General features: G+C 48.5%; 1 protein-coding gene across 2 annotated transcripts; it reads left to right on the plus strand.

The window, feature by feature from the left end:
• Positions 1-4,866: 4,866 nt before the first annotated feature.
• On the plus strand, positions 4,867-14,891 carry LAX1 (lymphocyte transmembrane adaptor 1). 2 transcript variants are annotated; one of them, XM_026480445.4, is made up of 6 exons: positions 4,867-5,093; positions 6,419-6,600; positions 9,462-9,574; positions 9,800-9,910; positions 10,479-10,564; positions 12,303-14,891. In XM_026480445.4, the coding sequence occupies exons 2-6, from the start codon at positions 6,506-6,508 to the stop codon at positions 13,095-13,097; spliced, it is 1,200 nt and encodes a 399-aa protein (XP_026336230.3). In that variant the 5' UTR covers positions 4,867-5,093; positions 6,419-6,505; the 3' UTR covers positions 13,098-14,891. The 2 variants fall into 2 exon arrangements, with proteins under 2 accessions (XP_026336230.3, XP_057171150.1); XM_057315167.1 differs by lacking the exon at positions 4,867-5,093 and having other exon boundaries at positions 5,971-6,600.
• The last annotated feature ends 11,667 nt before the right edge of the window (positions 14,892-26,558 follow it).

Genomic DNA, 26,558 nt, shown 5'->3' on the forward strand with positions numbered 1-26,558 from the left:
CTGTCTTGGTGGTTTTCCCGTTATAATCACCAACGTAAGCGCAGACACAATTGAGTAAAACTTAGTGCTTGTAGTCCGTCCGTCCTGCTAAGATTGTTACCTAGTGATTCACCTTCGGAATTTGTTGTGAAAAGAGCAGTGGTCTGGAGATCCAGATTGCCACCCAGTGGAACGGCATAAAATTACAAGCAAGCTGGCTCCTTTAAGCGCTGGTGGAGAGTGCTGGCCTGGGAACTGGAAGACCTAGGTTACGACCCTGACCCTGCTACTAATTTGTTGTGTGACCTAAGGGTCTCCCCAACTCCGACACTCTTCCCATTCTCAGTCTAGTGTCTAAAATTGCTGTTAATAACCATTGGAGAATGCCTAAGTGGCATTTTGCTTTCATGGCTTTATCTCCCCTGGAATGTGGCATTATCGTGTGTGCTTTGGACACGAGCGCATACCGGGACGTGCGCGGGCAGGCTCGGCCACTTACACCTGCAACAAAGACAAATTGCTCCACAGCCCTTAAAGCACAAGAAATCTGTTTCTTGGGGCGCCTGGGTGGCTCAGCCGTTAAGTGTCTGCCTTCGGCTCAGGTCATGGTCCCAGGGTCCTGGGATCGAGCCTTGTATCGGGCTCCCTGCTCAGCGGGATGCCTGCTTCTCCTTCTCCCACTCCCCCTGCTTCTGTTCCCTCTCTCGCTGTCTCTCTCTCTCTGTCAGATAAATAAATAAAATCTTTAAAAAAAAATCTGTTTCTTTTCTAAATCCAATAAAATCTAGCACCGAACTAGCTCGCAACCCACCGCAGTCTGCAAGAGGCCTCGCGGTTGTTTTTACGGTGTCATCTCCTCCCCTTGGATATTGGTCCGCTCGTCACTCAGCAAGCATGACGTGAGCCAGGCACTGTGGTAGGCACTGGGGATGCAGCAGGGAGTGAAACCAAGTCCCTGCCCTCTTTGAATTTGGTCTCATGGAGGAGAGACGAAATGAAGAAGTAAATACGGAGCATGGCAAATGGTGACAAGGACCAGGGAGAAAGGTAAAGTGTAAGGGAAATAGGGAGCACGGGGCATGAGGGTTGCTCTTTTGTTGATTTTATTTAATCTAGAGAAAGAGAGAGAGAGAGGCAGAGGGAGAGGGGGAGAATCCCAAGCAGACTCCCCATGGAGCGCGGAGCCTGAAACGGGGTTCGATCCCACGACCCGTGAGATCATGAGCTGAGCCGAAACCAAGAGTCAGGCACTCACCTGACTGAGCCACCTGGGTGCCCCAAGGGCTGCTCTTTTGTAGAGAAGACCTCTGTGATGAGCAGAAGTTTGTGAAGGTATGTGAAGGGAGTCAGAGAGTGAGCTAGATAAACATGGGGAGGGAAAAGATTCCAGGCAAAGGGCCCAGCAAGTGCCAAGGTCCTGAGGCAGGATACCGCGGTGTGTTGAGGATGGACGGGGAAGGCAGGAGTCGGAAGTGGGTGACGAAGTGGGGAAGCGAAGGAGGGAAGTGCAGACGTGGAGCTGGGAGCCAGGCAGAGCCTGTAAGCCATCGCGACGTTGGCCGGCATGAAGTGGGAAGCCACCGGAAGGTGTTCACTGAGGAGTGCAGTGATCGGTGTTACAGTTTAAGGGACTATCGCGTGGCTGCCATCTAGGGGAAAACGGAGGGACAACATAGGTGTGACGAGCCTGTGTGCCTTACACATGTGGGCCCAGCTTAATACAGAAGGACACAGGTAAGTCCGAGCCCTCTGTCACGCTGGTGTCCTACGACACACAGAAAAGTGAAAAGAAAATGCTTGTTCCAAAAACATTCAGATCTATTGCTTGAGTTCAGTGACCGAGCTCAGTAAGCCCTGGCTGATGAAGCAATCGAAATGACATTCTACTCCCTCACACGAGAAGGGAACAAAGAAAACCCTCTTGACCTGTGCCCTTCCTGTCCCAGCCTCCCACGCCTACTGCAACCCTCGCTGTCTGGTCCCCAGGCGGGCCCGCAGCCCTCAGGCCTCCTCTGAGATACGCTGCGCCTGCGTCTGATGCCTGATGTGACTGCCCCCCTACCCCGTGCTGCCGAGGAGTCGCCTCCTTCCTGCCCAGAGCCCCAGGGTCAGAGCCCCTCTGCCGGGATGGGCTGGCTGAGGGGAACCAGGGCGCTCACAGCCCTGGGGCTGCGGGGAGACTCGGGGCTGTCAGCAGACACTTGCTCATCCGGACGTGCCTCACAGCTCGCTCGGTCCCAAGGCTCTGTGGCTGCCAGGACTTGAGGGGGGGCTGCCAAACACAGAACTCCAGAAGGACCGAGGAGGCAGGGCCTGCCCTGCTCTCAGGACACCAGACGTCAGGAAAGGCTCCTCTTGCCTGTCAGCAATGCCAACCCACCTCTTCCACGAGGGCCTAGCCTAAGTGGGGGACAAAGTATCCCCTAGGTGGCTCATAGGCCTTGCTTTCAAATTTTCCTCTCGCTCCTCGAGGGCCTCGGGCAGAGCGGGGGCAGGGAGCAGAGAAATCTTTCCATACTTTCTAAGTCTTGTTGTCCTAACCCCGCTCTCTCTCAACTTTAACTTAAAAGGAAAGTATTTGCTGCCTTTGTTCTCGGTTTCAGACTTGCCTGGACTGGAGAAGGCCTCCAGCCCAGAAGCAAGTGAGCAAGGAGGGCGGAGGACTGCCACCGTCAAGGCTCCAGCCGCCACCTGGCTGAAGTTGTCTCAGCCTCCCCACCTTCAAGGACAAAGCCTGGCTGGACTTGTCTTTCACACAGGACAACGTTGGCATGTTTCAGCCCAGAAATACAAAAAGCCACCATTAACCCCTTCCTGGGGCAAAGGAGACCCAACTCATGAGCCAGGTCGCCCTTCCTGCAAGGGGCTGTGGGGGCTGAACCGGGCTTGTCTCTTTCCTTCCAGGCTGAGCACGCAGCAGGAGAAAATACTAGACGCCCATTTCTTTCTCAGTAGCTCCCCCTGTTACACTTAGGTCATCAATTCACAGCAGCAGTAAGTCCCTCAGAGCACCTCTCGCAGGGCCCGCTGGGTTCTGATGGTCAGACGCTGCGCCAGATGCCGCGGACACAATAAATCAAGATTTTTTTTTTTTTTTTTTGAGAGAGAGAGAGAGGGAGAGGGAGAAGCCGACTCCCCACCGAGTGGGAGTCCGACGCGGGACCCGATCCCAGGCCCCCGAGATCATGACCCCGAGATCACGACCCGAGCAGAAGGCAGACGCCTAACTGACTGAGCCACGGAGGCGCCCCTAGAGATGTAATCAATAAAACAGAGTCAGTGCCCCGGAGGGGTTCAAAGTCTACTCGAGGAGCTAGGCATTTAAACAACGAGTCCCGACAGGCGAGAGGTCGTGCTGCGTGCCATGGGGACGCAGGAGAGTCCTCACAGAGGTGGTGACACTTAACGGCCTATTTTTTTAATCACATCTTTTAATAAAAATGACACCTAATCTTGATAATAATTAAAGCAATAGAAGTCCAAAGAAGAAAACAAAATACCTCAAGCCCTACAACCTGGAAACAACCAGTATAAACTCTTCAAATGGATTTTATTGGAATTTTACGAGAGAGAGAGAGAGAGAGAGGAACTGCTGTCACAGTGAAGGAACCAGACCAAAGGCCCGGAGCGTGCAAGTGACAGGAGCCGGGCGTGCACGGAGTACAGAGCGGCGGCAAGGGGGAGCCGGGGGGCGCTCGGCCTGGCATGCGGGCCAGACCGCAGGGCACATGGACAAAGCCAGGCGGCCTCGCGTCCGGCCGTAGGAGACTTCCCAGAAATCCGCACTTAAGGAATAAAGGAACACACGGCAGGAAGGCAAGCTGAGCATCCAGAGAGGAAGAGAGAAAGGCCAAAGGGGCAGGCAGTCCATTAAGTATAAAGAGCTGAGCCCCACGCATAATGAGATAATCACATAATAACAGCCCCACTTAATGAGCTTGCGTATGCCACGTCCTCAGCTGAGCACTTTTCATCGTGAGCCCGATTAATTTTCACAACAGCATTACCTAAGTAGTAGTATCGCTATTTTACACCCAAGGACACACCCAGAAAGACGAGAGGACCTGTCCGAGATAACCCAAGCCGACCTTTAGGATCTGAACTTGTGTTGATACTCTTCACACAGTCCTTCTGTCCTTCCAGAGGATTCCGAAAGGTTTTTAGTATTAACAACATCACTGAGTTAGCGCAGAGCCCGTCCCCTTCGAGGGGTTTGGCTGACTGGGATGCGTAAGTTGTCTGTTTAAAGCCAATCTTGATACCTTTTTTTTTTTTAAAGTAGGCTCCATGCCAGGCTTGAACTCATGACCCTGAGATCAAGACCTGAGCCGATATCAAGAGTCAGACGGTTAACTGACTGAGCCACCCAGGCGCCCCTCATCTTAATACTTTAGGATCACGTGGCATATTCAACCCTGAAATCATTCAAAGTGGTTAAAGGGAAACACCAGAGCAATCGGGTTTAACACATACATCCTACTTCCCAGGAATGAGTAGTTTTCTTCCATTGTCAGGATGAATAATTTCACACACCGATTTTGTGTTTGTTGGTTTGGTTGGTCGTGGCAGGCCCAGGAGGGAAAAGAGAGCAGGTGGCGGGACTCAGCCTCGTCTGGAAAGCTGGAGCTTGTCCGCAGGGCCTCCTTGCAGAAGACTGTGTCCCTCAAGTGTGGGGGGAGGAGGGAGTCAGGAGACCGGAGGGAAGATTAGTCTGACTCAAGCACTCCGGGTAGATAAGAGAAGCGAGGTCTTAAGATGATCACATAGGAGAATTTCTTTAAAAAAAAAAAAAAAAAAAAAAAAATTTTTTTTTTTTTTTAAGTAGCTGTCAGGGTTCTGAGGTTTGGTTCTCTTGGCCCTTCTCTTTGTACCACCTTCCAAGTTCCCAGTTCACACACAGCCTTCTGCTGGCTTCCGTGGCTCAGGACAGGCCTGGAGAGCCTCGCTCTCGCTCTCTCTCCCCCACTAGTCCCAGCCACGGGGGCCGTGGAGCCAAGGATCTTCTTCTCCTGAGTCCTAGTTCTACTCAGACCCGTTCCAAAGGACAAGCGAGCAGAGACCCAGGTTCCCGCTCTCGAACCAGCCGTCTCTGAGCCACTTCTGCTTCCCGCCAGGTAAGGCCACGTGGAGGGAGGGCAGCAAGGGCTTGGAAGGCAGAGCTCCGGGGAGAGCTCCGGCAGCAGCAGCCCCTCTCCCCTGGGGGCCCTGTGAGAGGCCGGACGCGAGGGGCAGGGGTGGACAGCCCGCGAAAGCGGGGGCCTTGGTGTCCCCGGGAAGAGATGGGAGAGAGGCAGGTGCTGAGGCACTGGCTGCCTTCTGTGCCAGCCCTGCTGAGTCCGTTTCCTTGGGGAAAGCCAGGTCAGAGGCCCTTCACAGCCTCATGAAGGTCTTCGTGAGCCCTTCTCTTCGGACCTCTCCCGAGATGCAAAGAGTTTCAGGAGATTGGTGAGGGAAAGAGAAGGGAGCTAGAAACAAATTTTGAACAGTCGTCGAAGTTTGGGACACTTTGGGTAGACACGGGGAGTGAGGTCTCCGGCCTCTGAGACAGGAGCACAGCAATCGGGACGGGGACGGGCCTCCAGAAGAGTCCTGCGAGAGACAGCCAGCAGCCAGGGGCCGGGGAGGGCCGGGCTGCAGGAAGGAATGGCCTCCAGGGCCCCTGCTGCCCCAGCATCGGCTTCATTCTTTCTGACCGTCATTCCCAGGGATTCTCCAAGTGTGTGACACACACCAGCTTTGTCGAAATCACCCGGGAAGTGTCAGTGAAAACAGCCTGTCCCCCTGACTCAGAAACCCAGAGAAACCACCATGAATCCCCCACCACCTCGTCCCATCTTTAGTCACACTCCCTACAGACCACAGCGCTCCCGGCCAGCCCGGGGAACGGGGGTGCAGACATGTTTTCTTCTATCTTATTATAGCTGAGCAGCGTTTCCTGGGCCCCATGCTTCATTAGCACATCGGTGGTGTCGTTTCCTGTGACGACTCTCTGTTTCCATTCTGGCAAATGTTTGCTCTTTGCTGTCTGCTTTGGGGGTTGGGGGAGGATAGCTTCTCACGGAGTCTCTCTCGGGCCTCTTGGCAGTTTCCCCTCTACACCCCTCACACTTCCACCAGAAGGCTGAGAGCAGAGCGTCTCCCTGCGCCGCCTCTCTTGGGGAGCACGGCAGCCGGCTGAGCTCTCGCCTCCCGCGGTGGGCACTGCAGCCACATCCAGGTAGAACCAAACCTGTTGCCATGTTTGGGGTCAACGCAGCCTGACATTTCACCGGGAGAGGCCAGGTAGATGCAAGGTTGGGGGGAAAGAAAGTTCTAGGAAGATTGGAAAACATGGAGATGAGGGAGATTTCTATCAGTCTTTTCTACTTAAAAAAGTGGCTATGATGGTATGTAAAACACAAACGAATTTTGCCTTTTCTCCCGGGGAATGGCAACTTAGGAAGAGCCAGGAGAAGTGGCCACGTGTGTTAGCTGTTGATAATTAAGAGAAGGCTTAGGAGGAGAAGCTGAAGCCAGAGAGGTTGCCATGACAACGGATGTGATCACCCCGACCCTTTCAGAAATCAGAGGGAGGACCTCGGAGGCCAGGACTCTGCAGGTAACTGACGGCAGCCTGGACAGGTAAGTGACTGGAGGTGGTGAGCTCCACCCTCCCCTGATTTAGACAGACAGCCCTGGCAGACCCTGGGGGTTTCTACCCCAGCAGCGCTCCTAGCCCTCACAACCACGCTCAGGTCCACTGAGACCATCAAACTCTAGGCTTAGAGAAGCTTGCTCAGGACTGCTGGGAGGAAAGGAATAGGTATTGAAGAGAAAAGCGAGTTGCAGGGGGAGAGAGAAAGCTGTGTTAACACAGGATTTCCTTAGACCTCGCTGTCTGGCCTGGTTGGATTTCTCACCTCCCAGAGGCCCTATCACTGTCCTCAATCCTTTCTGTCTCAAGTCCCAACGACCACTCTCCCCACCCCACCCCCCAAAAAACGAGGTCCCACCATGATGGAAACAAAAGACCCATTTTTTTTTCAACGATATGTTTCCAGGTCCTAAAAACTTTCCGTGAGTGGAAAATGCAATTATAGATGTGATAAAAATATGTCTTTAGGATATAAAATCTCACAGAACTAATCGTGGCTATACATTTTATTGCTAAAATTTCCAGGATCATACTGACGAAAATAAAAAGTCCAACAGCAGTTGAAGCTTCAGTAACACTTGTAGGTATGAATCTCAGTGCCGTGATAACAGTGCAACTCAGCGATAATAAATTTAAAGTCACTGTCGTTTAGGGAAATAAATGTGATTACCATGACAAACAAATATATGTCACCTGCAGCTGGACAGGAGCAGTGATGGGGAATGAATTCATAAAGCTATCAGAACCCTGGAGCCCCCTGAAATATCTACTTCTGTGTTCATTCATGTTTATTAATTCACTCATTCATTCAACACTATTCATCCTGCCCTTGCTAAGTGCCAGGCACTGTTCCAGGCACCAGATAAACAGAATAGACAAGTCCACGGCTTCCTGGAGCTCACAGTCAAGTGGGAAAGTCCGATATGAACAGACAAACAAATGGATGTATAATGTAATGTCAATCCATCTGAAGTGTGTGAAGAAAAACCAGAACAGAGCTACTGAGCAGGTGACATTTCCGAAGAGACCTGAGGGAAATGCGGGACTGAGCTACAAAGACACCCGGGAGAGGGAGCTGCTTGCGGAGGCAGGCCTGTGCTGTTCATGCACTGGCCAGGAGTCCTGTCTGTCGAAGTCAGAAGGAAAATGGTGGGAAATGAGGTCAAGATGGTAGGCTGAGGGGCACCTGGGTGGCTCAGGCAGTTGAGCATCTGGCTCTTGATTTTGGCTCAGTCACGATCTCAGGGTCGTGGGATCGAGCCCCGTGTCGGTTCCGCCTGCCTCAGCATGGGGTCTGCTCTCCCACTCCCTCTGCACTCTCTCTCTCTCTCAAATAAATAAATTAAATTAATCTTTTAAAAAAGCAGAAGGAGGAGGCAGAGGCCAGAGCCCAAAGCACCATGATGTCCTCACTGGGTAGGGACAGTGGTTGTTATCCCGAGTGTGATCAGTCACGCGGGTCACAAGAAGAGAGGGGACATGATCTGGTTTGCTGTTAAGAGGATCACGCTGGCTCCTGTGTGAAGACAGGCTATTGGGGTCAAGAATGAAAGCAAGGGGCGCCTGGGTGGCTCAGCCGTTAAGAGTCTGCCTTCAGCTCAGGTCATGATCCCGGGGTCTTGGGATCGAGTCCCGCATCAGGCTCCCTGCTTGGCAGGAAGCCTGCTTCTCCCTCTCACACTCCCCTTTCTCACTGTCTCTCTCTGTCAAATAAATCAATAAAACCTTAAAAAAAAAGTGAAAGTAAGGCAACTATCAGGGAGGTTATTGCAAAGGTCCATGTGGAACACACGGTGGCTCGATGGGGGGAAGGGGGTTGGCAGTGGAAGAGCGAGAGGTGATTGAGTTTGGGAAAGATGCCCAGGGTGGAGCACACGGAATCTGCTGGTTGACTGGAAGTGAGGTGTGAAAGAAACGGAGCAGTCAAGGATGGCTCCAAGTTTTCTGCCTGAACCACTAGATGATGGGAGACACCAGAGGAGAAGCAGGCTTCTGGGAGAAGAACAGGCATTCTGTTTCAGACATACTTGGTTTGAGTTGTCCATTGGGCAGCCTAGCAGAAATGTCCGGTATAAATTGGGTAAACATGCCTAGGACTCACGAGGACAAAAGTCTTCCCTGGTAGCTGATCTGGTTTCTAATATTTAGGTCTGCTAATATTTAGATTCCTGCTGTAACCTCCATTGGCTACTTCTTGGCACGGTAGGCAAAGCCGAGCAGTAACCCCAGCCCCGTCAGGGCGTCCCAAACAGCAGGAACTCAGCCCCGCATTTGCATTGGTTACAGGCCAGCTCCCCAAGTCGGTCCATGGGGGTTGCTCAAATGTCACCGAGCAGCTCCCTCATTGTACCTCCTTCCACACAAGACAGGACGCCCAGGAGGAGGGAATGAGGGCAAGTAAGGGCAGGCGAAGCCGCTTTTGCAAGTTTGGAGGACAGGGTGTGGTAGAAAGAGCGTGATCTTTGGACCCCAACAGACCTAGACCCACATTCCACCTTGGCTGCTTTCTACCTGGCGATCTTTGATCTGCTACTCTGCCTTGCGGAGTCTAACCTCAGGTTTCTGGCCCCAAGGAGAGATGCGATTGTTGTAAAGAAGAAATGAGCGTCACACCCGTGCAAAGGCATGGCATCCAGTAGGCATTCAAAAGGGATAGCGGCCTTCTCCTGTGTCCGATTTCCTCTGTCCACAAAGAAGAGCCTCTCTTCAGCCACACAGCCCACCCCCCTCAGCTTTCCCTCACCCGGCTCCCATCCCAAGTCCAGGTGCTCCCATTCCTGCAGGAAGCCTCTTCTCCAACCTCCCCAACCTCCTAGAGCCCAGGCATGGCACTTGTTTTTCCTCACAGAGAGAAAGACCAGAGCAACGCCATCTTTTCTGGGTTTGCGGGATTCCTTGCCATCCTCCTGACCACTGTGATTTTCTACAGCCTGTGGAGCTGGAGTAAATGGAAGAAGCAGCGTGAGTCCCTGGGACATTCATGCCCACCCCCACGCCCATTCCTTCCTTCTGCTTCTGTGTACCAAGGCTTCTAGCTCAAAGGAATTGGGCAAGTGTGAAAATGTATTTTTTTATGATCCATAGTGAGGGTGGGGAATATTTTCAGGGACCATCTCATCCCCAGGGGCCCCCACATTCTATAACACTGGTCTTGCCGTGATCCCCATCTCTCTCATTGCCTTGCAGGACAAGTTCCTTACTTCCGAGTTACCGTCTTGCCCTTGCTGTCTCTGTCTGGACCCAGACAAGGCGCCAAAAACATTTATGACTCCTTGCCCCAGAGGCAAGAAGTGCTGGGTAGGTTTTTCTTTCTAATCCATGGCTCACAGATGTTACTGAACTTCTGTGCCCAGAACGTACCTCTCACCACCCAGAGGCAGCTCTCTTCAAACACTCAGGCCTTTCTGCCCTTCAGGGAGCATAGGGGAGGATGAGCTTGACAGAAGCAGGATGTAACTCCACTGGGGGCCTAGAGAGCTCCAAAAAGGGAGCTGGGTGTCCTTTGGGTTTGGGGCTTTGTTTTGTCTTGATATGAAATTAGTGAAAGACAGATGGACCTGTCTAGGGATGGGGGAGCCATACAGGAGGAGAACATGGCCTCCAGCATTACAGGTGGAGAAGGCTTGCTCCAGGAGCAACCGACCCCTGGGCTGGCTAGTGCCCTCCAGTCCTTGCTAGAGACTGAGGACAGTTCCAGGACTCAGAGCACGTCGTTCCCCCTCGCTCCGACCTTCTCGCCACAGCACACCAGCCCCAAATACCCGACAGCACACAGACCCACTTCACCCACAAGGCGGGGACTGTTAGGGCTGAGCGTTCACGGGGCTGGCCTGCTAGCTTCAGGATTTGTTCTCTGTTCTTTCAGGGAGACGTCAGTCGAGGAGTAACCGTATTTTCAGTACCGAGAGCCTCCTCTCCAGAAATTCTGATAGCCTTCCTTCTGAGCCTGTGGTAAGAGTCAAGCGAGGGGACAAGCCCCTTGGGAGAAATGACATGTCTCTGGCAGAACTGAGGTAAACGAGCTCAGGTCGCAGATCTCCTTTCCTGGCAAACAGCATGTCCCCTGGCAGTGGCCCTGTGGCCCTATTAATAAATTGGGAAGACTGGCCTCAGGACCTCAGTTCTGCCCAGGGAGAAAAAGCAAGAAAGGTAGGAACAACTGTTTGGGATTCCGGGCAAGGCAAGCAGGGCACGTGTGTTCAAGGACATGGTGTTAGAACTGAAGTGGATTGTTTTAACAAAGACAGGTCACAGCTTATCCAAATGAGTATTGTTCCCTTCCAAGTAATCACCTCAGGAGAGTATAGGAATATTCCACCAATGCTGTTGGTGCTCAAAACACCCTTACAATCCTGCTTTGGGAATTCCCTCCGGGGCCTATGCAAATTGTTTCAATTATCCTCAATCGCAGGTATATTTGTAAATCCTGGAGCACGATAGCGGGTGTAGAAAACGTTTGCTCAAATGGGGGATATTTTGCAGAGATTAGCGGGGGAGTGCCACGGTGAATAACAATACCCTGTGTGTCTTCGATCTGGCCCTGAAGACAGCCCTCAGGGAGGAGACTCACAACACCGTGGGGCAGAGACCCCAGAGACAGGAAAGGGAGGGCTTGGAAGCTCAGAGGGCCCATCTCCGTAGATAAGTTCTGGAAGAACCAGTCGCTTCGGTCTGTGGTCATTTCAAGAAAACAGTCCTGCTGCGGCTGAGCCCCTCGTTACCCAGAGCTCTAGGCTCACTTAGCATGCAGCCACCTCCCGGTCCTGCTCCCACATGGCCCACCCCTGGGCTCTGCTCTCACCTCTGAGCCTTCCTGGGGGAGCAAGTCCGCTTGGCGGAGAACATGCAGGGAAGACGGAGCTCCGCGGCCAAAGGGAGTTCCAGCGCTCGGTCCCCACCCCATATAAGGCCACGACATGTTTGGCTTGGACTCTGTAGTGTGCGAAGAACATTTCGAACCAGTTGCCAACAGCTAAAAATCTAAAAGATTTCACATTAAAGTCTGGATGTCCAGCTTTTCTTGAAAAGGCAGAAGCTCTGGAAACAGCAGACCGGTATCCCTGAAGGGCCGTGATGGCCTGAGTCTGTAGGTCAGCTGCCCCTTTAATAATAAGAGCAAGGATGTGCTAGCGTTTTCCATGTGCCAGGAACTCTTCCAAACCCTCTACACGTACTCCTACACTTACTCCCCCAGAAAGCATATCATGTAGACATTATGAGTATCCCCATTTCATATGCTAGGGAAGGAAGGCACGAAGAGATCAGGTAACTTGCCCAAACTTCGCGCGCAGAGTAGCGAGGCTGGGATTTGCGCCGAGTCTAAGGCTGAGTCGCTACCTTTGGCCACTGTGCTATATTGCTTCTCCATGGGCTCTGAGGCAGCAGGTGCTCTCCAGTTTATAATACACCCCCCTACAGACTCCCCATTGAACACCCACACTGTGGCCAGAAGCCAGGAGCAACTTATCATCGCATTGACACTGCTGCTTTCTTTACACTTAGCCCACTTTGCTCACACCTGCCTAGGATCTAAAGCTCTGCAGTTAGGGACCCCCGACTTAGAGATTTTCTCCAAGGTGAAGAGCTGAGCGAAGGGGCTATCAGATAGTGGTACTGGGTGGGGAAGTAGAAAGGCTTCGCCCATATTTCTGCTTCCGTCCTGTCACTGGCTTTCTCTTCTTGCTTATAGCCCTCCCAAGCGGGCAATGCCCTGTGGCTGCACAGAGACCATACCCCTGCCAACGGCTACGCAGTGGGCATCTATGACAATGCCGCGGGGCTCCAGATATGTGGGGACCTCTCTCCCTCAGCAAACTATGTCAATGTCAGAGCAGCCAGAGACTGCCTGAGCATTTCTTCAGAGGATTCGAGAGACTACATCAATGTCCCCACAGCAGAGGAGATTGCTAAGGCTCTAGCTTCTACCAACAGCACCCCGGTGAACCTCTTTGCCCTCCCAAGTGCCCAGGAGCTGGAGCTTACTGAGGAAAAAGACAAGGGCTATGGGAATGCCAGTGAGCACACCAGTTTTTGGTCTCCAAAATCTGAGAGTGATGATCCACTCAATGACGACGAAGACTCTTCTGAGACCTCAAATGACTATGTCAATATGGCAGGATTGACCCTTGAGACCGTCCAGAGGAAGCAGCCCTGGATGGCTTTCCAGTGCTACAGAGATTATGAAAATGTCCCTTCAGTACCCACCAATGGAAACCAGCAGCAGGTGGAGGAGGAAGTGACATCCTCAAACACAGACCAGGAAGAAGGCATGACGGATGGTCCAGGCACCCACATCCAATTTGTCATGCAATCAGGGAGGTTCCTGGCTCTAGGGGAACATGTGACCTGTCAGCCGTCTGCGCAGAGTGAGACTAGTCCGATAAAACATGGAGGAGAAATGTCCAATGACACTTCCAGTGACTACGAGAATGTGCTAGCTGTTGAGTCAGGAGACATGGGCAGCGAGCAGGGGCCGGACACATAGCTCCTTCCTGATGAATTAGAACCCAGGCACCCGGAAGGAGGGCTCTGTGGGGTAGTCTATCCCGCAGGATCCATAGCCACCACGGGGTCTGGTGAAGACTGCTGACCATCCTTACATTCCAGTGGGTTCGTTCGGGTACACTACAAAGAGACGGAGACACACAGAAGCTAAGGAACTCACAAAGGCCAATGTCTGAGAAAGCCGGAAAGGGATTCTTCTCAAGCAGGGTGCTGTTAGCTCTCATACCAACCTAAGAATGTTTGCTAAAACTGCCTTATAGGACGGCTAGTGGATTAAAACTGCGATAGTTGCCTCGTGCACAGTGGAAACATGAGGCAGTCTAAAATCATTACCTTGGCGAATACCAGCAGGATGCAAAGCGAAAATATGGATTAGTTTGTAATCCAGGCAGAGGCCAAAGAGAAGGAAGAAGTCAGAGTTGGGGGGGGGGGCGGGCAGAAGTTTCCAGTTGAAAAAGAGTGTGGACAATCAAATGCTAGAGAAGATGTGGGACACCAGACCGGTCATTCGTTGCAAAGCACAATATCCACTTTGGAAAAGTGTTTGGTGGTTTCTTCTAAACATACGCTTACTATGCAGCCCAGCCATTCCACTCTTGCCTGTTTACCCAAGAGAACTGAAAACCTGTGTTCATACAAAAGCCCATATATGACCATTTATAGCAGCTTTCTTCATAATTGCCAAACTAGAAATAACCCAGATGTCCTTCAACAGGCAAATGGAAAAACAGAACTGTGTATATGCACGTAAAGGGTCATCTATACTCAACAGTAAAAAGGAATGAACTATTGGTTTGTGCAACGACACGGACAAATTTTAAATGCATGTTGCTAAGTGAAAGAAGCTAGACCTAAAACTCTGCATATTGTGTGATTCCATTTATGTGGCATTCTGGAAAAGGCAAAAGTATAGGGGAGGAAAACAGATCAGTGGCTGCAGGTTTAGAGAAAGGGAAGTTTACTACAAAGGAATTTTTAGGTTAGGGGGGTTCTTCTGTACTGCTATTGTGGTGGTAGATACAGGACCCTGTGAATTTGTCAAAACACCAAAAACTATACAGCACAAAGAATGACTTGTATTGTATGTAAATTTTTTTAATTAACCGCACTGTCAGGGGAAGCCATGATGGAATGCAGATTAAGACAAGTAAACCTAACTATATTACAGACGTATGCTCTAACCTCACTGAAGGCGTGGGGGGGAAAGGAGCTGGCCTAATTAACTTTGGAAAACAATGTTTTCACTTGAAACTGCAAAATGAAGACACACACAAAAATGCATAAACACTTTAGTTGGTAAATTCATATTTCAGAGGACTACAGGTTAGCAATTCTGAAACTACTTTAAATGTATACTAAGATTGAACAAATAAGTAAATATAGATAAAGAGGGGCAGGGTTCTCACTGTCAGAAAGGATACAATGAATTCTGTGGTGCTGGATTAGAGCTGGAAGTATAGTTTGAGCTCTTGTTTATTTTAATATATGAATATATATGTATATATATGAATAGATACAGAAATAAATACAGATATGTGCATACATAGGCTAGCAGACATATATTTCTTAGCTCTGTCCATTAGAGGGTCTAGAAGAAATGACACCCTAGAAGTAATGAACCCACTTAGCACCCAGGTCTTGGTTTCTAAATATCATTCTCAGTAGAAGAACCAGACCTCCTTGGAGAAATGGGCAGTTCTAGGGCTGGGTGGGGAAAACACAGGGATGGGGTGCTTGACCGTCTTGCTGATTAAAAAAAAGAAAGAAAGAAAAAGAGAGGAGGGTGGCAGGGGAAGAAAACACAAGAAAATATGAAAGTACGTCTAAAGGAGCCATCCAAAAGAGCTCCCAGGGGCAAAGCTAGAACAAGTTCAGCAAATAATAATAATAATAATAATAATAATAATAATAATGATATAAATTTGTAGCTCAAAGAACAAAATAAATATTCTTGAGTCCATACCAATAAGTGAATAAAATGGAGGAAAGGGAGAAACCTTCCTTCCTGATGAATTCTGAATAATAAATATAGAAGAAATGAAGGGGAAAGAAAATCACTACTAGGGGCACCTGGGTGGCTCAGCCGTTAAGCATCTGCCCTCAGCTCAGGTCATGATCCCAGGGTCCTGGGATCGAGCCCCGCATCAGGCTCCCTGCTCGGCAGGAAGCCTGCTTCTCCCTCTCACGCTCCCCTTGCTTGTGTTCCCTCTCTTGCTGTCTCTCTCTCTGTCAAATAAATAAATAAAATGTTAAGAAAAAAAAAAAGATCACTACTAAGATACCACAGAACTGTATGCTAACTGTACTGGAATTAAAATAAAAACTTAATAATAAAAGACACCACAGAATAATTGCCGTGGGCAAGTCCTAATGAATGCTAAAATTAGTGGATGACACTTTAAAGAGAAATAAGATAGTTGCATAGCCTCAAAGATCTGCCCCCAAATATTTATACATTACTGCGATGACTCTAACACATGCCCAGGAATTAGTCAATACTTCCCCCGGAACTTAATTCCCCTCCCCTTCAGGGTGGAGTGTGGGCTGGAATAAGTGACTCTTTTTTCTAACAAATAGAACATGGAAAGGCATGGAGGAAGCAAATTTAGAGTGGAGAAACTTGGCGGAGACCACCCTAACCATGTGATCAAGGTTAACTCCCCAGTAATATGTCAAGTGGTTATAGGATCAAGGAGAAGGGTACTTCACCTCTGTAGCATTCTTCCCCCAAATCCACAAAACCCCATTCTTATCATAGAAAAAATCAGAACATCCAGATTGCATAACATTCTATGAATACCTGACCTGAACTCTTAAAAGTGTTAAAAGTCACGAAAGACAAGGAAACACTAAGAAACTGTCACAGATTGGAAGACACCAAGGAGGCCTGATGACTGAATATAGAGTAATGGTATTTTGGATTGGATCCTGGTACAGAAAAAGGACATTAGTGGGGGGAAAAATAATAGCATTCAAAAAGTCCATATTTTAGTAAATAGTATTACACTGATGTTAGTTTCTTAGTTTTGATCATTATATCATGGTTATGGAAGATGTTAGCATTAGGGGAAGCTGGGTGAGATATATATAGAAATTCTCTCCTACTTTTCATCTCTTCTGTAAATTATTTCCAAATAAAATAATTTTAAAGCGTGGATAAAGTGAAGACATCCAGCTTCATCCCATTTAAAGAAATATGCCTTGTTCCTTCTTCTGCAAAATGGGTATAACATTAAAGCGTATACTAATGTAATTATTCTGGGTATTTGTTTCTCTGAATTGTTTTATTAACATATTTGATCCATCTCCCTATTTTGCCTGTATCATTTTGCCTGCAGGAACATATATTTAAGTCCTTTGCATTCACCATGGATCTTAGCACAAGGCCCAAGATAAAGGCAGGTTATTGATAATTGATAATTGATGATATGATTTCAGTGCATGTACTTAGGCCATAAAATGTTGAGGGAGGTTTTTTCCTGTCATTCCAGAATCTAGGCTAAGGCCTAAAGCTGGGTATAAAACACCCACATTCTGAACTTAGCATGCCATGAGCTGTTAGGGATCAGCCTAGGGCTTACCGAGAACAGGAAAATTAATCCTACCAAACACTGCCCTCCACCACCCCATGTCCCTGCTCCATGGGCGAGGCCTGAGAGGTGTTGGAGGCTGGCCTTTGAGGGGTATGCTGGTCAGGAAGAGAGGTTCTTTCCTCCTTCACTGTCCCCATCCCTGGGCGGGTGGTAACCACCTCTTTCTGCCGAGTGCCTCGTACCCTTGGGAAAGGAAGAAGACAGTGTTGTCAGAACAGGGGTGGGGGGAGGTGTGAGCAGCGGGCCACCTGCTGTTGGGCCCAGCAACAATAGAAGTATCACCAGGGGAAGGTGACTGGGCCTGGGCCACTCAACAGGGTGCCAGGTAAGGGGCCTCTAGAATGCCTCTGTTGGGTGTAGACCATCTAAGGGTGGCCTCACAAGCACTTGGGTGGATGCTGTAGACTGAACATGTGTGTGCCCCCAAAATTCATGTGTTGAAACCCTGATGTGATGGTATTAGGAGGTGGGGGCCTTTGGGGAGTCATTACATATGAGGCTGGAGCTCTCATGCATGGGACTAGTGTTCCCACAAGAGAGACCCCCAGAAAGATGCCCTGTGCCTTTTGCCACGTGAAGAGACATGGAGAAGACGGCCATCCGTGAACCGGGAAGTAGGCCTCACCAGACGCCAAATCTGCCGGCCCCTTGATCTCGGGCTTCCCAGCCTCCACAACTGTGAGAAACAAATGTTTGTTTTTTACACCACCCAACCTATGGTTTTTTTTTGTTAGAACAGCCTGAACAGCGTCAGCCAGTGGGCCAAAGGAAGATGGTCCCAGGACCTAATTCTCCCACCCCTGATGACGGTATTGTGGGCAGATTCCTTCAGGGCTGTGGGATTCACCCCACGAGTAACCAGTGTTGAAATTCCTGCCTTGTCACAGGAGGCACGATCATCAGTGCTGACGACCCGTCGGGGCTCTCCAGGGACACAAGGACAAGCCCAGGGAGCGTGGCAACCCTACCTGGTCAAGTAAGGAGCCAGGAGGGTCAGATGCCGGGATGAAGTCCCGAGCAGAGCTGAATCTTACGTACTGGCATGAGAGAATTCTCGCAGCCAGGAGAATGAAAAACGAAGAGATCGAACTGAGCCTTTGTTAGGAGAGCTACCGCCAAGTAAGAAAGGGAAGTTCAACCGACCACAGTCAGGGGGCAGGCCCTGGAAGAAATAAAGCCGGCTCATGGTTACACCCCAATAAGCCAGTTATACTTACATACATTCTCCCAAATTGAGAATGAGTGATACACTGTCCATTGTCCTGTATGAGATAGTAACCTTTCTGTTTATTTGTTATACTGAGATTTTTTTTTTAACAAACAAGTGAATGAAAGACTGTTTATGACTTCATTCGTTCTTTCCCTTTATAGTTTTATTGTTCTCACATTAGTTGCCAGGAAATTTTGAGTTCATTTGAATGCCCAAGCGCAGTAACTGGACATGCCCAAGGGCATCTCCCGAGCCTGACGATGCCAAGTAGGAGGTAATTTTTTCAAGATAAGGATGAGGAAGTAGATATAAAGATAACGAATCCGTTATGATTCCTTAATTAGTTAAATATAGTAAATTAATTATTCAAATTTGTATTATATTGATTGGACCTCATTCAGAACACTGTTCAGTATGAAACAGAGTTTGTTAAGTCTCCTTCCCTCTTTGTAATTCACCCTTTAATGGTGAGCAGAAGACAAGATTTGCCGGCCCTCGGCCCTGCCTCCTCCCTGAGCACTCCCATAGCATCATGGTGCTCTGTTACCACTTCTGGGTTCCCTGTGGGCTGAGGGCCTGTACTGACTCGCAAAAACTTCCAGAAACTCTGACTCTTCAACCAGTTGATAAGCAGGGACTACAGAAAAAAGGCAGTCGTGTTCTAACACAAGTGACCTACCATATCCTCTCTTACTTCCCTTACATCTTTATATTAGTTTTAACTACTCGTGCTGAAAATGGCATAGCAAGAAAGCAAAAATAAGGTAACCCATAATTTGTTTTTTTTTCCTTTCAGTCTTTCCTTCCTCATCAATAAGTTAAAGGTGGAGACTGTTGGCAGAATGTGGTCTTATCAAGAATTGGAGTTAACAATTCTGACTCATCATCTCCTGTCTCCCTCTTACAAGGATCCTTGTGATTACACGGGGCCCACCCAGATAATACAGGATAATCTCATCTCAAAATCCTTAGCTTAATCAAGTTGGAAAGTCCTTTCTACCATGTAAGGTCACATATTCACAGGTTCCAGGGATTAAGACATGAACACATATTGTCCACCACAACTGCATAGCCGATCAGTATCTCTGATGACGCACGAAACTGATAACATCTGAAACGAGTTATAAGACTCAAAGATTCCTGCACACACAGGTACACACACACACACACACCTAGGTTTTAAAAGATGAGAGAGTACAAAGAATGCTGTTGGCCTGGTACATTTGCTGATTTCCTGATAAACGGATTCAGATTATGTACCAGATATAGCATTAATTTAGGGGAAGTACTTCCTTTCCTGGAAGTCACAGCAAACATCAAAGCAGAAGGCAGCCACAGAAAGCCACCAATGCTCTGGGAGGTACCAGGCAGACCCATCAGGGGAGGTCTCCAGTTGGCTAAATGTAGACAAGATTCCTAGGTAACTGGCACTCAGATGCTGAGAATCTCTGACAGAAGCTCAGGTCTGTTCCAGGGGTCCCGCAGATCTCTGACTCTTTATAAGAGGGGAAATCCATTCTTGATGATCCCAGATCAAGACTACGTTTTCAAAGGTATTCTAATTTTGCAGAATCTCGCATGAAAAGAATATGTGTTCAGCTGCTGTTGAGTGGAATGCTCTGAAAATGCCAGTTCGGTCAAGTTGGTTGATAGTGCCGTCCAGGTCATCTTACTGATCCTTACTGATGTTCCTTCTGCGGGTTCTAGCAACTATTCAGAGAGAAGTGTTGAAGTCTCCGAACGTAATTGTTGATTTGTCTATTTATCCTTTCAGTTCTACTCTTTTTGTCTCCATGTATCTTGAAGTCCCGTTGTTAGTTGCATGTACATTTAGGATTGTTAGGTCTTCTTGGTGAATTGACTTCCATCATTACAGGATGTCCCTCTATTCTATGATGTCCCTAATAGTCTTTGTTCTGAAGTGTACTTTATCTGACATTCATGTAACCACTACCCCTTCCTTCCTTCTTTGCTTTCACTTAAAAATGTTCAAAACCTTTTTAGTTTGAAATCATTTTAGACTTATAGGAAAGTTCCAAAGATAATGCAGAGATGTCCCACATACACCTCACCTAACATTCCCTAATGTTAACACCTTGCGTAACTTTGATATGATGATGAAAACAGAGCAACTAACATGGGTACAATATTATTAACCAACTTATACACTTTACTGGGATTTTATCAGCTTTTCACCGATGTCCTTTCTCTGTTCCAGGAAGCATTCCAGGATCCCACAGAACACGTAGTTATACAACTTCTTCATCTCCTCCAATCCATGGCAATTCCTCCCTCTTTTGTGACCTATTATTTCTTCTAACATTTTTCTGCATCAGTCTGTCTCTTCTCTTCTTTGGAACTCCAATGGCATAAATATTAGAACTTTCGTGTTTTTAAAGATTTTATTTTTTAAGTGATTTCTACACCCAACATGGGGCTCGAACTTATAACCCCAAGATCAAGAGTTGCACACTCTACCAACCGAGCCCACCAGGCACCCCAATATTTAGAACTTTTGCTATTGTTCCACAGATCTGAGATTCTGTTCTTTTTTCTTCCTGATTGGTTTTCTCTTTGCTCTTTAGGTTGAATATATTCTATTGATCTCTTTCCAGGTTCATTGACTCTCCCTTTCGTCATCTCCATTCTGCTGTTAGCCCATTAAATGAATTTTTAAATTTCATATATTGCATTTTTTCAGTTCTAAAATTTTTCCATTTGGTTATTTATAGTTTCTATTTCTCTGCTGAGAATGTCTCTCTTTCCATTCATTTCAGGCATGTTTACCTTTAGTTCACGAAACACAGTTGCCATCCCTGCTTTAAAGTCTGTGTGGTGGGGGCGCCTGGGTGGCACAGCGGTTAAGCGTCTGCCAGCAGCTCAGGGCATGATCCCGGCGTTATGGGATCAAGCCCCACATCAGGCTCTTCTGCTATGAGCCTGCTTCTTCCTCTCCCACTCCCCCTGCTTGTGTTCCTTCTCTCGCTGGCTGTCTCTATCTCTGTCGAATAAATAAATAAAATCTTTAAAAAATAAAAAAATAAAAATAAATAAAAAATAAAGTCTGTGTGGTAGTTCCAACTTCAGGGTCATTTTGGGTTGGCATTTGTTAATTGTTTCTTGAGAACTACTCACACTTTCTTATTCTTTTTATGTTAAGTAATTTTACATCGTATCCTAGATATTTCTTTTAAGATTTTATTTCTTTATTTATTTATTTATTTATTTATTTAGTGAAATCAACACCCAACGTGGGGCTCGAACTCACAACCCTGAGATCAAGAGTCCCATGCTCCACAGACTGAGCCAGCCAGGTGCCCCAATCCTAGATATTTTTAATATTGTGTTGTATAAACTCTGGGTACAATTAAAGTCTCCTGAAGAATTTTTATTATTATTATCACAGAAATCAATCAATCCAGGTAAGTTTGAACTGCTAGTGATGCTTCACGTTCTGTGGGTAGTGGTTTCACTGTTAGCTCAGTTCTCAAAGCCTTTGCTGTGCTGGTTTGGGTCTGATCCATTCAAGTACGGGTCGAGTGTGAGCCCATGGTGTGGACGGGCTCCTACACAGAATTAGGTGGCCCTCTGCTTGTTCTCTCCTCCTCATGAGTTCTCCCAGCTTCCAGGCCCTCAGAGCCACCTTTCTGGTGCCTCTGGTCAGATGGGATACCAACTGGAATTTTAATTGCCTGACCTGCCACAGCTCCACAGGGAGGGCCCACCTTCAGGGCAAAGCTGAGAGAGGGAAAAAGAAATGAGGATTATATACATTCTCTTCAGTCCCCTCTTTCTGGTTCTTCTTTCCAGAAAGATGGGGTTTCCACCATAGTTTTAGCCTCTTCTCTCCCCTTGCCCCAAACACACTAATTTTTGCAACTGGTACCTGCCCTCAGTTCAAAGTATGAGAGAAAAGGAAAAATTGGAACACACAAGAAACTTGCCTCTATGTAGCTCACTTCCCTCCACAATTCATCTCCTTTTGTTGATTTTCAAGATCCTCATATACTTGCTTTTTTTTTTTTTCAAGATTTATTTATTTATTTGAGGGGCACCTGGGTGGCTCAGTTGTTAAGCATCTGCCTTTGGCTCAGGGCGTGATCCTGGGGTCCTGGGATCGAGCCCCACATTGGGCTCCCTGCTCTTCTGGGAGCCTGCTTCTTCCTCTCCTGCTCCCCCTGCTTGTGTTCCCTCTCTCACTGGCTGTCTCTCTCTCTCTGTCAAATAAATAAATAAAATCTTTTTTAAAAAAAGATTTATTTATTTATTTGAGAGTGAGCACGGGGAGGGGCAGAGGGAAAGGGAAAGAATCTCAAGTAGACACCCCACTGAGTGTAGAGCCCCACACAGGGCTTGATCCCATAATCCAGAGATCATGACCTGAGCCAAAATCAAGAGTCAGGCACTTAACCAACTGAGCCACCCAGGTTTCCCCTCATTGACTTGCGTTTTAGGTTGTGTCCAGAGTGTTCAGTTGTAATCCACAGGAGACAGTGGCTGGAGTGGGCTTATTCCCTCTTGGACAGAACCAGAAGCCTCACTTCTCTTATTTTTATGTGGAATTATTTGATTAAAAAGAAAACAGTTGGCTCGTTCAGCCTGATGCAGAGTCCATCCTGGAAACTCTTACATCTTCTGTCAGATATCATTTCTCCCAGGATGAAAGCAGTTTGGATAATATTCTTTGAAATGTGATGGTTGGGATGTTACACAGAGAGGTTGAGAACCACCGATCTGAAAAGCTATAGTTGATCTTTCGTTCTGGCCACTCCGTAACCAGGCGGCAGCAGAACATCAGCAGAAATGCAGTTGGCCACCTCATTGGGCCAGGGTTGATTTTTTTTTTTTAATGCTATTCTCAACAGGCTTAGCCTCTTAATTGATTAGAAACTTATAAATTTCTGCTATCCCCTGTTTTCTGTGTCTTTTTTTTTAAGATTTTATTTATTTATTTGAGAGAGAGAGAGAGAGAGCAAGCATGAGCAGGGGTGGGGGAAAGGCAGAGAGAGAGAGGGAGAAGCAGGCTCCCCATTGAGCAGGGAGCCTGATGCAGGGCTCAGTCCCAGGACTCGGGATCAGGACCTGAGCCAAAGGCAGCCTCGTAACTGACTGAGCCATCCAGGCGCCCCTGTTTTCTGTGTCCTTTTTTTTTTTTTTTTTTTTAAGATTATTTATTTGAGAGCAAGTACAAGCAGGCGGAGCGGCAGAGAGAGAGGGAGAAGCAGACTCCCAGCTGAGCAGGGAGTCTGTTGAGGGACTCGATCCCAGGACCCCGGGACCACCACCCAAGCCGAAGGCAGACGCCCAGCCTACTGAGCCATCCAGGTGCCCCTGTTTTCTGGGTCTTAAGACCTATTAGGTTGCATTGTCTGTGTGCCCAGGGCTACCCAGCAATTCATCAAGCACTTGATTCCTTTTCCTGACTCTTCTTCTCTCCAACTTTCACATGTTGGCATCCCAGGGCTGGGATCTGCATGTCTTTCCTCTGGCCTGATTTGCTCCCTAGGTGACCACTTCTCCTTCCATAGAAGGAATGGTGTCTCTGTGGGTTCATGACTCCCCTAAATTCCACACATCCCATCTAATTACCTAGGGGACCGCTCTACCCAGCTCTCTGAGAGTATCTCAAGAGTCGTCTATCTAAAGCAGAGTTCTTAATTCCCCACTTCTAGATGTGGGTCTCCTCCATCTTCCCCATCCCAGTGAATGGCACACCATCTCCTCGGCATCTACTTGCTTGGGCCTCCAACCCAGGAGTCATCCCTGATATCCTCTAAGGCTTGTTTCTGCCTCCAAGCTGCTTCTGCCCACAGCCATTGCCGCCACCAGCAGGTCTCTCCCAGATGGCCTCAAAAGCCCCCTGACTTCTCTCCCTGCTTCCTTTGGGGTTTGCCCATTCTCAGTACATTGTGAGCCCAGCAGCTTCTACGGCAGAAACCACATCACCCTCCTGCTTTGAAGCCCTTAAGTGGCTTCCTTTGGCAACTAGAATAAACCCAGATGTCTTTTCGTGGTTTCAGAGGTGCCACATGACCTGGCCCTGTCTTCATCCTCCTTTCTCACTGTTCTCCCATATGCCCCAGGAGGAAGACTGGGCGCGTCTCTGGTCACAGAAGCCACGCGGAAAGAGTGTTTCCAAGAAGGATTGTTCCCTGTGGCCGGTGAGGTGGAGAGGCTGAGTGAGAAGGGGCACAGACAGGGTCTCAGGATTTGCCCACAAGGAGGAATTAGTGACTTCACTTCCTCCATTAGTAAAGTGGGTTGTTCTGAGGAGGATAGATTACGGAGAGTCTGATCCAAGACATCATGGGTCTGAGTTCAAACGATTTTAACTCTGCAGCGATAGTCTATCAGTCATTCTCCAGCCTCAATGTTTATTAGATCGCCCAGAGGGCTTATTAAACCACAGCTGTTCTGATCCATTCAGAGGCATACTTTGCGTTCCTAACAACATTCCAGGTGTTGCAGAACCTCATCCCGATTGACAAATACGAAGTTACAGTCCTTTCCGGGGGTTACCCTCTGCTCTTTTTTGAGAATCCCCATGGTGCCTGTGTGTGCATGAATAACCCGGGTCACCGCTTGCTACTTCAGCACCCTGGTGAAAAGGAGACCAGAATACCCTTTGAGCTAGGCTCTGCAATCCCCAGTCCCTAACAGCCCCTAGGAGATGCCACTCTGACCAAGTCACCCACGCCTGCTGGCCTCTGCCCAGCTTGGGGCAGCCAAGCACCTGCTGCCATTGCTAATAATGGAACCACAGATCCACCACTCGGTAGAGCTAGAAACCTGTTAATGTCACTGGTGTCAGTTTCATGGCTTAAATCCCAGAAGTCCTGAAGGAATCGAACTCTAGTTTACTGACTCCTATAGGCCTTAATGTAGGCATCTGTAGGTTTCCCCAGACAGTAAAACTTGAGTGCAATGGGAAGGAACATTCTCCAACGCGACTAAACCCAGTCAGAGCCATCCCGCTGCGAAGCCGCCCCACTTTCTGAGTGGTGAGCTCACTCAGTTCACACACACACACTGCCCTAGAGTCACCTCCCTCCACCTCCACCTGAACTCACCCTTGGCTGCACACACCACACGCCATTAAAGGGGTGGCCCCGTAGGGCATTAAGTTGCATCTGGGTCGCTGGCCCCGGATCCATTTTCTCTGATAGGGATTTTCCTCTCGAGAAACTGCCCCTCCTTTCCTGAAGTCCAACTTCGGCTGGGCCTTCCCCATCCATCTGTCATGTCTTTGTAGCCTTAAATCTCGGTGGGGGGTGGGGGGGTGGTCAGAGTTGCTGGTCCCTCTGTTTTGTGGGATGGGTTTGTTTCTGAATCAAATTGTGGCTGCAGAAAGATACAAGGGATTCCACCACAATTCACTGAAGACAGCAAACAAGCCCCCAAAGCAAATGAATACACTGCAGGAAAGGCATTGTCCGACCCCTCTCCGCGAGAACACAAGGTCCGCCTGGGGCCAGCGAAGCATTAGCATAGACAAGGCACCGAGGTTCAAGAAGTGACAGCCACTACTATTATTGCCTGTTTCTGCCCTATCAATGCATCCTTCCCCCCACCCAGCTTCCCCTCGGGCTTTTCCTGCCCATCCCAGGACCACAACCCTAATCTCCACTCTCATCTCTTCCCACCCAGATTGTGCCCAACACTTGACTACCTACTCTCTGTCCCTCCAGCATCTCTCTCTCCCCAAGTCCGTTTTGTCCTGCCCTTTCCTTAGACAAGAGACAACGGGTCCCTATTTGCAATCACCCAAACTCCTTCCCTGGCCTCAAACGCTGCTCCCTTATCTCTCCAATCTCAGGGTGTACTCCCCCAAATCCACCAAACACACATCAAAGGCCTTCAGGCGCTGGGACTGCAGAGATGAGCCAGGTGTTGCTGTTCTCAGTGAGCTCACAGTGTATAGAAAGAAGCAAATGAGTACTAAGCCGGCTCCTAAACAAGGTAAGAAGGCCTCGGCTGCTGGAACCCAGTCGGTAGGTTGATTGAGGGTGGGGAAGAGGCATTTGAGGCGAAGAAAGCAGATGTGCAAAAGCATGAGGAGTAGAACACAGTCAGGTCACTCCAGGTCATTCAACATGACGGAGCAAAGAACTAGAGGAGAATGGCCTGATAATTTGGGGGGATGAAGAAATAGGCAGGAGTAAGATTTTGCATATTAGTAGATATCCACAGAAGCTTAGAACTAAGGTTAATGGGCAGTAGCTGAAGGATTTTCAGTAGGGAAGTCAATTTTAATCTTATTATACAGGTTTGAAATTGTGCTGATTCATCGATAAGTCCAAATTAAGGGACATGTTTAAAGTGTGTTTTAGGGGGCACCTGGGTGGCTCAATCAGTTAAGCATCTGCCTTTGACCCAGGTCATGACCCCAGGGTCCTGGGATCGAATCCCAGGTTGGGCTCTCTGCTCCGCGGGGAGCCTGCTTCTCCCTCTCCCTCTGACGCTCCCCCTGCCTGTGGTCTCTCTCGCTCTCTCTCTCAAATAAGTAAATAAAATCTTAAAAATAAAATAAAATGAAATGTGTTTTAAAGATCTAACAATACAAAGAGACTGGTATTTGTGAACACGGAAGGAAAGCTAAGAGAGGTGACCCATATAGTTTCGATTATACCATATGTAT

This window comes from Ursus arctos, unplaced genomic scaffold (genome assembly GCF_023065955.2).
Source record: "Ursus arctos isolate Adak ecotype North America unplaced genomic scaffold, UrsArc2.0 scaffold_2, whole genome shotgun sequence".
NCBI lineage: Eukaryota > Metazoa > Chordata > Mammalia > Carnivora > Ursidae > Ursus > Ursus arctos.